At 42.8% G+C, this 14,043-nt stretch overlaps 1 protein-coding gene across 2 annotated transcripts in view; it reads left to right on the forward strand.

Moving 5' to 3' along the window:
• Nucleotides 1–14,043, forward strand: part of LOC117366111 (alcohol dehydrogenase 1A-like) — an 81,868-nt gene that overhangs the window by 17,705 nt on the left and 50,120 nt on the right. Inside the window, exons 1-2 of one of the 2 annotated variants that reach the window (XM_033957239.1) lie at nucleotides 3,711–3,931; nucleotides 13,762–13,863. In XM_033957239.1, the coding sequence (XP_033813130.1) occupies nucleotides 3,914–3,931; nucleotides 13,762–13,863 (120 nt within the window). In that variant the 5' untranslated portion in view covers nucleotides 3,711–3,913. Of the gene's footprint in view, nucleotides 1–3,710; nucleotides 3,932–13,761; nucleotides 13,864–14,043 lie in introns of those variants that run through there. The other variant, XM_033957247.1, reaches the window with a different exon arrangement.

Here is a 14,043-nt window from a genome sequence, read left to right on the forward strand (position 1 = left end):
CACGCTATAGCGCGCACTAAAAACGCTAGCGCACCTTAGTAAAAGGAGCCCTAAAAGTTGGCAATTTTATGGTGGGGCTGGTTTTTTTTTTATTTTCTATTTGGAAGGGTTTAAAATTGTTTATTTCAAATTTTAATACCATGAGTTTTGACTTAAATCCTATAAAAGCTAAAGCTCTAAAATCCATTAAAATTTTGAGTAGAAGAGAATATTGTGAAACTCACAGCTCGAACTTCATTTATTTGGGTTTGTAATTTGTTGCCATTTAAGTAAACACTATACAGTCAAACCTCAGTTTGCGAGTAACGCGGTTTGCGAGCGTTTTGCAAGACAAGCAAAACACTCCCGCAAATCGTGCCTCACAAAACGAGCGTTGACTCGCAAACCAAGCTCTCAGATATGGTGACCCACAGGCAGGTACCCACCCCTGGGCCACCATAGCAAATTTTGGTTGTGGAACGAATCTTCTGAGTTTGCATTATGGCCTATGGGGAACTTTGCTTTGTTATACGAGTGCTTTGGCTTATGAGCATGCTTCTGGAACAAATTATGCTCAAATCTATTCTTGGTTCAGCCCCTATGTACCTGGTTTCTCATTTTAATTTGGATTGTTCCATTAGGCCTACATGCAAAGTAGCATGGAAGCACAAAATCTCTACATTCCGTGGATTTCCAAAGAAAGGAAAACTAAAGGCAAAAGAGAACCGGCATGGCTTACTAGAGAGGTGAAGGAAGCCATAAAAGAAAAGAAGGACTCCTTTAAAAAATGGAAATGCACGAAAACAACCGAAGCTTGGAACAAACACAAAGATGATCAGAAGAAATATCACAAGATGGTGAGGGATGCCAAAAAGGACTATGAGGAGAAAACAGTGCAAGAGGCCAAAAATTTCAAGCCCTTCTTTAGATACGTAAAAGGAAAAAAACCTGCAAAAGAGGCAGTGGGACTGCTGGATGACCAGGGAAGAAAAGGGTACATCAAGGAAGACAAACAAATTGCAAACAGATTAAATTCCTTCTCTGCATCTGTTTTTACGAAGGAGGACACTGCAACAATACCAGAAGCAGTGAAAGTGTTCAAAGGAGTAGTAGAGGCCAGTCTCACCACAGAAGTGGACTTGTATTAGATCAACTACCAGATCGACAATCTTAAAACCAACAAATCCCCTGGACCTGATGGAATTCACCCGAGAGTCTTAAAAGAACTGAAGGTTTAAATCGGAGAGCTTTTGCAAAAACTTGCCAACCTGTCAATTAGAACTGGACAGATACCGGACGAATGGAAGATAGCGAATGTCACGCCAATTTTCAAAAAGGGATCAAGAGGAGAACCGGGCAACTACAGACCTGCGAGTCTTACATCTGTCCCTGGAAAGATGGTTGAAGCACTGATTAAAGATAGCATAGTCCGGCACTTGGATACACATGACCTGATGAGAGCCAGTCAACATGGCTTCAGGAAAGGGAAATCATGTTTGACGAATTTACTTCAATTTTTTGAGACCGTGAACAAACAAATTGATAATGGAGAACCGGTTGGCATAATATACTTGGACTTCCAGAAAGCGTTTGACAAGGTTCCACATGAAAGACTTCTCAGGAAACTACAAAGCCATGGAATAGAGGGAGATATACTAAGATGGATAGGCAAATGGCTGGAGAACAGAAAGCAGAGAAAGGGCATAAATGGGAAGTTCTCAGACTGGGAGAAAGTGACTAGCGGTGTGCCCCAGGGCTCGGTACTTGGGTCCATCTTATTTAATATTTTCATCAATGACCTAGAAGAAGAAACATCCAGTGAAATCATCAAGTTTGCAGATGACACAAAGCTATGCCGAGCAATCAGATCGCAGAAGGATAGCGAGGAACTCCAGAGTGACTTGTGTCAGTTAGAGAAATGGGCGGAGAAATGGCAGATGAAGTTTAATGTGGAAAAGTGCAAAGTAATGCATTTAGGCAGAAAGAACAAGGAACACAAGTATAGAATGTCAGGTGCAACTCTGAGTAAGAGCAAACAAGAAAAGGACCTTGGTGTACTGATAGATAGGACCCTGAAACCGTCAGCACAATGTGCGGCAGCAGCAAAGAAAGCAAATAGAATGTTAGGCATGATAAAGAAAGGAATCACGAGTAGATCAGAGAAAGTTATAATGCCGCTTTATAGAGCAATGGTCAGACCACACTTGGAATACTGTGTCCAACTTTGGTCTCCCAACCTAAAGAAGGATATAAAATTGCTGGAGAGGGTGCAGAGATGAGCAACGAAGCTAATAAAAGGTATGGAGAACTTGGAATAAGAGGAACGACTTAAGAGACTGGGATTGTTCTCCCTTGAGAAAAGGAGACTGCGAGGGGATATGATTGAGACTTTCAAAATACTGAAAGGAATCGACAAAATAGAGCAGGAAAAAAAATTAGTTACAATGACACGGACAAGAGGACATGGACTGAAGCTAAGGGGGGACAAGTCCAGGACAAATATCAGGAAGTTCTGCTTCACGCAACGAATGGTGGACAACTGGAATGCTCTCCCAGAGGAGGTTATTGCGGAATCCACTGTTCTAGGATTTAAAAGCAAATTAGATGCACATCTCCTTACGAGAGGCATAGAGGGACTGGCTGGGCTTCCGCGTGTGCGGATCACCGGACTTGATGGATCGAAGGTCTGATCCGGAGATGGCAGTTCTTATGTTTAGCCTCCCAACAATAAAGGCCTGCCGATACAAAAGATACCTGGACAGAACTCTTGCTTTCCAAGCAGGTCAACAGAACGATTGGCTGGGTAATATCATTAAGCACTCCTCATCCTATCTGAGTTTTAGAAAACTAGTTTAACTGATTTGTAACCTAGAACTCTTAAACCCTTCTCTGTTATTCTGCTTACATGTACTCAACGACTCTACATTGTGACCTTCCTCTGACTATCTCTTTCTTCTCTGATTTGCTCTTTATCCTGCTTACATGTATTAGACGACTTTTCATTGTGACTATTTCGCTGATTGTCCAGCTCTTCTTATTGTAAACCACCTTGAACTACTATGGCTTTGGCGGTATATAAGAATAAAATTATTATTATTATTTAAATGATGACTTCTAGGGAATTTCTTTGCTACTGTGTGATGTGGAATTAGCTAATAAATTTACACTTGCACAATTCTGACATACAGCAATAGCAGCATCATTCAGAACTCTCTAAAGTTAAAAGGGGATAGATTCTGTACAAACGTAAGGAAGTTCTTCTTCACCCAGAGAGTGGTAGAAATCTGGAACGCTCTTCCAGAGGCTATTATAGGGGAAAGCACCCTCCAGGGATTCAAGAAAAGGTTTGATAAATTCCTGCTGAATCAGAATGTACGCAGGTAAGGCTAGACTCAAATAGGGCACTGGTCTTGGACCTAAGGGCTGCCGCGTGAGCGGACTGCTGGGCACGATGGACCACTGGTCTTACCCAGCAGCGGCAAATCTTATGTTCTTATTGGTTATTGACAGCAAAATTTTATCACTTTGGTCTCTGAACCTATCCCATAAGCTGCTTAGGAGAGTGTGTGTGTGTGTGTGTGTGTGTGTGTGTGTCCGTCAGCAGACTGCAGGTGGGGTACATAGTGCACTTGGCTAATCATTGCCTAAGGTTTTCTCTGTGCCAGATGCCTTTTACATAGTAACATAGCAGTTTAGTAGAAGGCAGCAGCTAATGACCTTTAAGCCTGAATCAGTTTACCCAATAAGTAGTTTACTGTTGTAACCAAGTTCCCTGGGTGGAGCTTCATTATGGATTATGGAAATTCTATTTCTGATGGAATGAAAAAAAAATGTGGGTGTGTCCCATCTCTAAATATGTGCTGACAGCACCTACAATTTGCAAATTGCCTAAGATTTAGTGCAGAGACGTGTCAGACCCAAGCAAAAGAGACAAATGGAGACCACAGGAAAAGTAAGTAGCTAACATTTCTTATAAACTTTACATGAACTGGGGAGAGTGGGATCTATAATGGATAAATAACATATTTTCAAATCAATGTATTCTTATCATCTTATATGTGACTATTTTTTTAATTCTTTAATTTTGATTTGTTTTCATTTCTCAGGCCTTTCCTTATTATTCATTTTTTCTTTGCATTTCCTCTCATATCTGTTATCTAAGGCAGTGTTTTTCAAACTTTTTACACCCATAGCCAGCAGAAATAAAAGAATTATTCTGTGGACCAGCATTGGTCTGTGGACCGGCGGTTGAAGAACACTGGGCTAAGTCGTGGGCCAGACCCCGCCCCCATAATAGTACTAATTGTAACACTATTTTTTCCATTAATTTTTCACAGATACACAATATAATCTTATTAACAACACATAATAGTTAACCACAAAATTAAACTATATAAAACACACTGACAGCAGATGTAAATTCTCAAAATTGACATAATTCAGTCACTAAATTCAAAAATAAAATCCTTCCCCCCTACCTTTGTTGTCTCCCTCCCTCCATGCTATGCCTTACCTTCTGGCCTGCTCCCACCTGGCCATTTTATGTTGCCCCCGGTATTATCTTCAGGCCGGCTTCCTCTTCCTCACTGATGCAGTGCACAAAGCTGCGGGCAGCAGCTCCTTGCGCATCCCATGCCTCATCTGGAAGCCTTCCCTCTGACATTGCAACGTCAGAGAAAAGGCTTCCAGTTCAGGCGCAGGATGCACGTAGGAGCCACTGCCCATGGCTTTGTGCACTGAATCAGTGAGGGAGAGGGAGCTGGCTCGAAGATAACGCCACATCGATCGCACCGTGGACTGGCGGTTGAAGAACACTGTTTTGGGCCTGATGCACGTGCTGGCCCTGTGGACCGGCAGAAAATTTCTGTGGACCGACACCGGTCCATGGACCGGTGGTTGAAGAACATTGATCTAAGGTATCTTCTATTCATTTTTTTCTCTCAGCATTTCTTATAGATTATTTCATCCTTTCTTTCTTTTGCTTACATTATTCCTATGATCCATTCTTTTGGTTTGGATTTTTTTTTGCCCCTTTCTATCTCTTTCCCTTTTTCTTTATCCCAAGGTAAAAGCTTTTTTTTTTATTTGTCTCTCTCTCCTTGGACGCTATCTGTCATTCTTTCTGTCTATGTCTCTCCCTGGCCCCCTGCCTGCCTGTCTCTCCGTGGCCCCCTTCTGTTTCCCCCCCCCCCCCCACAGCAAAGCATGATTGCTGACTGCCCCCAGCACACCCCTCCCCCAAAGCAGCCCCCTTTTCCTCTCCCCTGCCCCCTGTTGTGCCATGCCTGCCTGCTCCGTTGCCCCTTATGTTCCCCCCCCATGATTGCTGTCTGCCCCCAGCACACCCCTCCCCCTAAGCAGCCCCCTTTCCCTCTCCCCCTGGCCCCCTGTTGTGCCATGCCTGCTTACTCCATGGCGCCCTTCTGTTCCTCCCCCATGATTGCTGTCTGCCCCCAGCACTCCCCTCCCCCCAAAACATTCCCCTTTCCCTCTCCCCTGCCCCCTGTTGTGTCATGCCTGCCTGCTCCATGGCCCCCTTCTGTTCCCCCCCTCCTGTTCTTACCCTCCCTCCATCCATGGTTCCTGGTGTCTTTGGCCCACTGGCATGAACCGCTGCTGCCGCTGCTGCTCCTCTTCAACAAAGCAGCAGATAGCGTCAGAGGGAATGTGCTACCAGGTGGAGAGCGGCCTGCGAGGTTCGCTACAGCCGGTCGGCTAACCTCAGCAGGCCGCTTTGAAGAGGAGCAGCAGGGCAGCAGGGCGGCAGTGGTTGGTGAGTGAGGGTGGGAGGGGGTGTCACCAGAGTGTTCCCCGCCTCCATGTTCCATAGTAACATAGTAGCATAGTAGATGACGGCAGATAAAGACCCGAATGGTCCATCCAGTCTGCCCAACCTGATTCAACTTAAATTTTTTTTTTTTTTTTCTTCTTAGCTATTTCTGGGCGAGAATCCAAAGCTTTACCCAGTACTGTGCTTGGGTTCCAACTGCCGAAATCTCTGTTAAGACTTACTCCAGCCCATCTACACCCTCCCAGCCATTGAAGCCCTCCCCTGCCCATCCTCCTCCAAACGGCCATACACAGACACAGACCGTACAAGTCTGCCCAGTAACTGGCCTAGTTCAATCTTTAATATTATTTTCTGATTCTAAATCTTCTGTGTTCATCCCACGCTTCTTTGAACTCAGTCACAGTTTTACTCTCCACCACCTCTCTCGGGAGCGCATTCCAGGCATCCACCACCCTCTCCGTAAAGTAGAATTTCCTAACATTGCCCCTGAATCTACCACCCCTCAACCTCAAATTATGTCCTCTGGTTTTACCATTTTTCTTTCTCTGGAAAAGATTTTGTTCTACGTTAATACCCTTTAAGTATTTGAACGTCTGAATCATATCTCCCCTGTCTCTCCTTTCCTCTAGGGTATACATATTCAGGGCTTCCAGTCTCTCCTCATACGTCTTCTGGCGCAAGCCTCCTATCATTTTCGTCGCCCTCCTCTGGACCACCTCAAGTCTTCTTACGTCTTTCGCCAGATACGGTCTCCAAAACTGAACACAATACTCCAAGTGGGGCCTCACCAATGACCTGTACAGGGGCATCAACACCTTCTTCCTTCTACGCCTCTCTTTATACAGCCCAGAATCCTTCTGGCAGCAGCCACTGCCTTGCTACACTGTTTTTTCGCCTTTAGATCTTCGGACACTATCACCCCAAGGTCCCTCTCCCCGTCCGTGCATATCAGCTTCTCTCCTCCCAGCATATACGGTTCCTTCCTATTATTAATCCCCAAATGCATTACTCTGCATTTCTTTGCATTGAATTTTAGTTGCCAGGCATTAGACCATTCCTCTAACTTTTGCAGATCCTTTTTCATATTTTCCACTCCCTCTTCGGTGTCTACTCTGGTACAAATCTTGGTATCATCTGCAAAAAGGCACACTTTTCCTTCTAACCCTTCAGCAACGTCACTTACATACATATTGAACAGGATTGGCCCCAGCACCGAACCCTGAGGGACTCCACTAGTCACCTTTCCTTCCTTCGAGCGACTTCCGTTAACCACCACCCTCTGGCGTCTGTCCGACAGCCAGTTTCTGACCCAGTTCACCACTTTGGGTCCTAACTTCAGCCCTTCAAGTTTGTTCAACAGCCTCCTATGAGGAACTGTATCAAAGGCTTTGCTGAAATCCAAGTAAATTACATCTAGCATATGTCCTCGATCCAGCTCTCTGGTCACCCAATCAAAAAATTCAATCAGGTTCGTTTGGCACGATTTACCTTTTGTAAAGCCATGTTGCCTCGGATCCTGTAACCCATTAGATTCAAGGAAATACACTATCCTTTCTTTCAGCAACACTTCCATTATTTTTCCAACAACTGAAGTGAGGCTCACCGGCCTGTAGTTTCCTGCTTCATCCCTGTGACCACTTTTATGAATAGGGACCACATCCGCTCTCCTCCAATCCCCAGGAATCACTCCCGTCTCCAGAGATTTGTTGAACAAGTCTTTAATAGGACTCGCCAGAACCTCTCTGAGCTCCCTTAGTATCCTGGGATGGATCCCGTCTGGTCCCATCGCTTTGTCCACCTTCAGTTTTTCAAGTTGCTCATAAACACCCTCCTCCGTGAACGGCGCAGAATCTACTCCATTTTCTCGTGTAACTTTGCCAGACAATCTCGGTCCTTCTCCAGGATTTTCTTCTGTGAACACAGAACAGAAGTATTTGTTTAGCACATTTGCTTTCTCCTCATCACTCTCCACATACTTGTTCCCAGCATCTTTTAGCCTAGCAATTCCATTTTTTTATCTTCCTCCTTTCACTAATATATCTGAAAAAATTTTTATCTCCCTTTTTTACATTTTTAGCCATTTGTTCTTCCGCCTGTGCCTTCGCCAAACGTATCTCTCTCTTGGCTTCTTTCAGTTTCACCCTGTAGTCCTTTCTGCTCTCCTCTTCTTGGGTTTTTCTATATTTCATGAACGCCAACTCTTTCGCCTTTATTTTCTCAGCCACTAGGTTGGAGAACCATATCGGCTTCCTTTTTCTCTTGTTTTTATTGATTTTCTTCACATAAAGGTCCGTAGCCATTTTTATCGCCCCTTTCAGCTTAGACCACTGTCTTTCCACTTCTCTTATGTCCTCCCATCCTAACAGCTCTTTCTTCAGGTACTTTCCCATTGCATTAAAGTCCGTACGTTTGAAATCTAGGACTTTAAGTATCGTGCGGCCGCTCTCCACTTTAGCCGTTATATCAAACCAAACCGTTTGATGATCGCTACTACTCAGGTGAGCACCCACTCGAACATTAGAGATACTCTCTCCATTTGTGAGGACCAGATCCAATATCGCTTTTTCCCTTGTGGGTTCCGTCACCATTTGTCTGAGCAGAGCCTCTTGAAAGGCATCCACAATCTCCCTATTTCTTTCCGATTCCGCAGACGGAACATTCCAGTCCGCATCCGGCAGGTTGAAATCTCCCAACAGCAGAACCTCCTCTTTCCTTCCAAACTTTTGGATATCCACAATCAGATCCTTATCAATTTGCTGCGATTGAGACTACACCCACGTAGATAGAAGTTCCATCTTCTCTTTTCAGAGCAACCCATATCGCTTCTTCCTCTCCCCAGGTCCCTTGCATTTCGGTCACTTGGATATTGATCTTTACATAGAGAGCTACTCCTCCACCTTTATGACCATCTCTGTCCTTCCTAAAAAGATTATATCCCAGTATGTTTGCATCCCATCCATGTGATTCACTGAACCATGTCTCTGTGATAGCAACAATATCTAGATCTGCCTCTAATATCAGGGCTTGCAGATCATGAACTTTGTTGCTTAGACTGCGAGCATTTGTGGTCATCGCTTTCCAGCTATTTTTCAGAGATAATCTCCTTTTTCGTATGGATTTTTGTGTCGTTTCACTTTCCGTTGCAATACTAAGAAATGAGTTGCTGATATTGCTTATGTTGCAGCCTTTACTACTATCACATCTTTTCTTTTGCTGGGGGTGTTCTCTATAATTGTCCTTCGTACATACACCACCCCCACCTTCTAGTTTAAATGCCTAGAAAAATATTGTCTAAATTTCTCTGCAAGGTTTCTTTTTCCTGCTGTAGTAATATGTAGCCCATCAGTGCAATATAGCTTCTTGTCCTTCCATGTATTTCCCCATCCTCCTATGTACCTGAAGCCTTCTTGATGACACCAGGCTCTGAGCCATCTATTAAAGTCCTCTGTGTTTTTCACTCTTTGCTCTCCTTTTCCATATGCAGGCAGTATTTCAGAAAAAGCTAAAGTCTTTACAAAAGGTTTCACGCCCTCACCAAGCTCCCGAAAAGCTTTCTGTGCTGCAAGTGTGGAGTTGTTGGCCAGGTCATTTGTTCCCAGATGGATAACAACATCAGTGTTAAAAGCCTTAGTTTCTTCCTTAATTATAGTCAGTATTTGCCTGGAACTTCTAGTAGCTGAGGATCCTGGAAGACATTTCACTATTTTGGTCTCCTCGCCCTGTGTTCCAAGATTAATGCCTCTGATGATGGAATCCCCCAACAGTAATAGTTTTCTGTTTTGGGCTTTTTTATTTGTACTTAGGGTGCGCTTGTTCTCTTGAGTTACTTTCATTGGTTCCAGTCCCACCTCCCTTCTGTTTTCCTGAGTATCGCAGTGCACTAGTGGAGCGAAGGAATTCTGTAGAGGTAATATTAGTGAAGGTGGATGTTTCTGTGTTACATGTCGCAGTCTTCCTGAGCCTACTGTGACCCATTTATTCCTGGGCTGTTTTATTCTTTGAGGTAGAGGTGGTAAGTTGGTATGATTTTGTGGAGTGATGGAAGCTGCTTTAATTGTATTCAATTCCTGTTTAAGTTTGCAGAGCTCCTCCTTAATACTGGCAAGTTGAAGACAGATGGGGCAAGCCTTAAGCCTCCAAATAGTATGTCTTGGAATTAAAGCACCACAGTGATTGCATAGAATAAAGGTCATCTTGATTGGTTGTGAAGTTACTTGATTGGTTGTGAAGTGACCAGAAATATAGGCTCTATACCACCTAAAACACAGTATTTTAAACAAAAATGCAGGTTCTATCAGTGCTACCCTAAAACACAGGATTTATAATAGGATTTTCCCTACTTTAGTCACCCTGAGCCACAGGCACCAGAAATATAGGCTCTATACCACCTAAAACACAGTATTTTAAACAAAAATGCAGGAAGAGGAAATAAGATTTAACAGAGGAAAGAGAAGGATTTATTTTTTTGTGCTTTTTTATATTTTTTTTAGTAAGAAACAGGGAGGAGAAGAGAAATTAAGCAGATATAATGCTGAAAACCAGTGAAAAGAGCAGAATATGAAATGCTGAGTAACTTAGCTTTTAGAAGTTCACAGGGCAGCCTTGTTTCAGCAATGGAATATGGCCAGGGAAGGACACAGCACCCTGCAGGAATCACAAAACCCTAAGTGTGGATGTGCGCTTAGGGTTTTATTATAGAGGATTCATCAGTTCTCTTTTCCCTTCCTGCCTGCTTGTACATACTCTCTTCCTTTACTTCTAGTCTACCCACATACATTCTTCCTTCCTGTCATTCATTTCTCATCTCTTCACAATTCCCTCATCCTTCATTTATTTCCCTCTTCTCTTTCTCCACCCCTGCTTCCTTGCTTCTTTCTTCCCATACCACCTTTTCCTAGCTTTCTTCTCTCTACATCTGCCCCTTTCCCTCTCATCTCTCCTCCTCACCTGTCTTTCAGCTGTCTTCCTGCACTCTTAACTCTTTCCCCTTTCCTCCCTTTCTCATCCTCCATTTCCTCTTGCCTTTTCACATCTCTTCCCGTCTTCTGGCCCTTCTTTATTCCCCCTCCCCCATTCCCCTCATTCCTTTTCTTCCTCCTTCCTTCTCTTCTTTCCATTTTTCTAGATGATCAACTTTCCGTCCCCATCTCCATCTCTCTTTTCCCTTCCTTCCCCTTCTTTCTCTGATTAAAAATCTTTCTCCACGTCTCCCCTGCCCTCTATTTTACTCCCCTTTCTGGCATACTTTCCACAAGTTGTGGCACTTTATAAGCTTAATAGATCTTTACGATCTGAAAATCAAAGCTATTAATTCCAATAGCACAGGGAGATTATGCAGATACTAGTGTGTGAAAATTGGTTTCAATTTTAAGAAATAGTTAAAAACTTGGAGCTTATACGAAGCCGCGTTAGCGGCTTTAGCGTGCGTGACTTTTAATCATGCGCTAACCCATGCGCTAGGCGAAAAACTACCGCCTCCTCAAGAGGTGGCGGTAGCGGCTAGCACAACTGGCAGTTTAGCACGCGCTATTAAGTACATTAAACCGCTAATGCGCCTTCGTAAAAGGAGCCCTCAGTTGTTTATTACTGCATTCTTGCGATTTATCAGTTGACATTGGCAGAGAAGAAATTGTTTAATTATGTAGATTTCATGAGAAGGTTTGTTTTTATCTTATGTATGTTTTAACTGATGTAACCATTTAGGGCTCCTTTAACTAAGCTGCGATAGCGTTTTTAGCGCGTGCAGAATTTTTGTTTTTTTATGGAACAGATATTTTGCATGTGTGCCATTGAAAATAAAAAATTTTTTTTAAAAACCCCAGGCAGAGCAGTCGATAATACAGTTAAGTAAAACCCAATGCTAAATAGCCAAGCAATGTTAGTGCATCAATCGCTTGGCTGTTTTGCATGGGGTTTTACTAATTTGTATGAGTCGGATCGGAAAATGGGCGATCGAGGAAAAAAACACTCGGACAGCAGTTTTGTGTATCAGGTTGGAGAAATCTGATCTGATCGATCGCTAGACGATCGGTTAGTTCTGTGCATCCTCCAGAATGACCCAATAAACTCTTGTTATTTATATTCTTTCCAACCCAGTGGAAGTTGGAAAGAATTATACATAGGCAGTTGAGAATATTTGTCTGGGGGCATAAGAACTCGGTCAAAACTGGTTTGGCAACAATCGTTAGACGATTGCTCATTTTAGTACATCTAGTTCTTAATTTCTCAGAGAGAATGATGAGGTTTCTTTATTCCCTCAGGCATCTGATACGTCTGTAACCTGTGTGCTACTAGATCATTCTTTGACCATGTTGTACCAGCTATAGTAGTAGCACTGTATAAAAACTGAATGTATAGGGCTAAGGTGGTGGGCTTGAAGGGCTCTTCCAGGTTAAAGGCCAAGAAAACAGAAAAAAAAGACCCTTATTTTACAGAGCTGTGCTGCCAAGTAGTGCAAGCTAAATGCCGAGCTGCCCTTAGGAATAGCATTTAGTTCAAGCTGCTCAGCAGCATGGCTTTGTAATAAAAATGGGGAGGGGGAAGGGGGAGACAGTTATTCACATGTAAGACACGGTTTTGTACTCAGAAGAGTTCCTACCAAACTGTTCCTTTCCTCTGTTTTTAATAATAGGACATTCAATCCTCCCTCCTTCTGGAGGAGGCTGGAAAATCCAAGAGCCATGAAATGCTCTGCCTGACAACCCCTGATGCCAAGCAATGTAATTTTGCCATGTGCATATAGCAGAGGTACAGGGAACCTTATAGGCTCCATACTACAAGATTCTAGATACCCTACACTAGCATTTCATTTTTCCCTTCGCTCTGGCACAGTATCTTATATGTTAGGTTGAGTAAAAAAAGAATTAAAAACCACACAAGTGAATGATATGAGCAGTCTGCGATTGTCTGCAGAATATGCAGGTAAACACCAAAAAGTCCAACAGGACAGAGAACCCACGGGTATAAAACAATACAAAAGGAAGTGGGAACGGCCAATGAACACTCCACTGAAGACCACTGATGTCAAACCAACTTGTTTATTTCAGCAAAGGACACAAGCAGAAGCTTCCTTTTGTACTGTGCTAGAATATGCACCAGCCTCTGATTTTTGCAAACATAATAGGGGTCCTTTTACTAAGGCTGTGCTATCCGATTTAGCGCACGCTAAAGATTAGCACATGCTAAATGTTAAGGCATGTGCTAATCTTTAGCATGCGCTAAAATCAGTAAGAGTGCCTTAGTAAAAGGACTCCATACTGAGGGAGAAGGGTACTTTTCATCTAAAGATAAGTGGAAATTTATTTTGGCTTATAATAATTATACAGTGATTGATATTATATTTTGATACGATTGTGAAGATTAAAACAAAATAAGCCATGACACTAATGATGGAGTTTTTTTCTGACCAAGGACGTGCCCCCTGCTTCAAATTTAAATTATTTGAAGTTAGGTGAAGTCCTCTGGATATTCAAGTTGTTATATCCTTAGTGACACTGAGGTCTTTTCTCCATCAAGGTTATCCCTGTATCAGTATTAGAAAGGTTTTTTTTAAAAAAATGTTTTTTTGTGTGGACTTGGATTTGGTAAAGAATTTACACATACATCAAATAGCTGAAATGTAGGAGGACCTTAATATCCTTACACAGCAACTCATTTCAACTGTTAACCATATCTCTTGGTCTCTCACTCTGCAAATCACAAACAGAGCCTTCAGAGTTTCTCCTATAACCTACCACCCTTATATCTAGCTGAAAGAATCTACAGTCTATCAATGTTATACTGCAGTAGTAAAAGTATTACAATATACCGATGAGGAGAAAATATTAATTTGATGGTGGGCAGCTCTGAGGAAGGCCGCAACCAGACCTGATTTAAAGAAACTGGACCAGATCATTAAAAATGTGTTCAGTTTTTAAAGTAAGTATAATGTTCAGTAAACTCTGCGCTATAGCCCAGTTCATAATGTTTTTCTTTTCTCTCATTTCTATAAGGTTATCAAATGCAGGGCAGCTATCAGCTGGGAAACAGGAAAACCCTTTTCCATTGAGGAAGTGGAAGTCCCAGCACCAAAAGCACATGAAATCCGTGTCAAGGTACAAATGTACAGAAATGCATCTCCCTGTTATGTTTTATACAGACAATAGTAAAAAGGTGGCACATCACTTCACCAGAGATCAGAAAAATCCTCTGTTCATACTGTAGCTATAGAGGCAAGCACAGACTTGCATTGATCTTACCATGAGGTGGTTTTCATCATACATAAGGTGACCATA

This window comes from Geotrypetes seraphini, chromosome 1, assembly GCF_902459505.1.
Source record: "Geotrypetes seraphini chromosome 1, aGeoSer1.1, whole genome shotgun sequence".
In the NCBI taxonomy this organism is placed as follows: domain Eukaryota; kingdom Metazoa; phylum Chordata; class Amphibia; order Gymnophiona; family Dermophiidae; genus Geotrypetes; species Geotrypetes seraphini.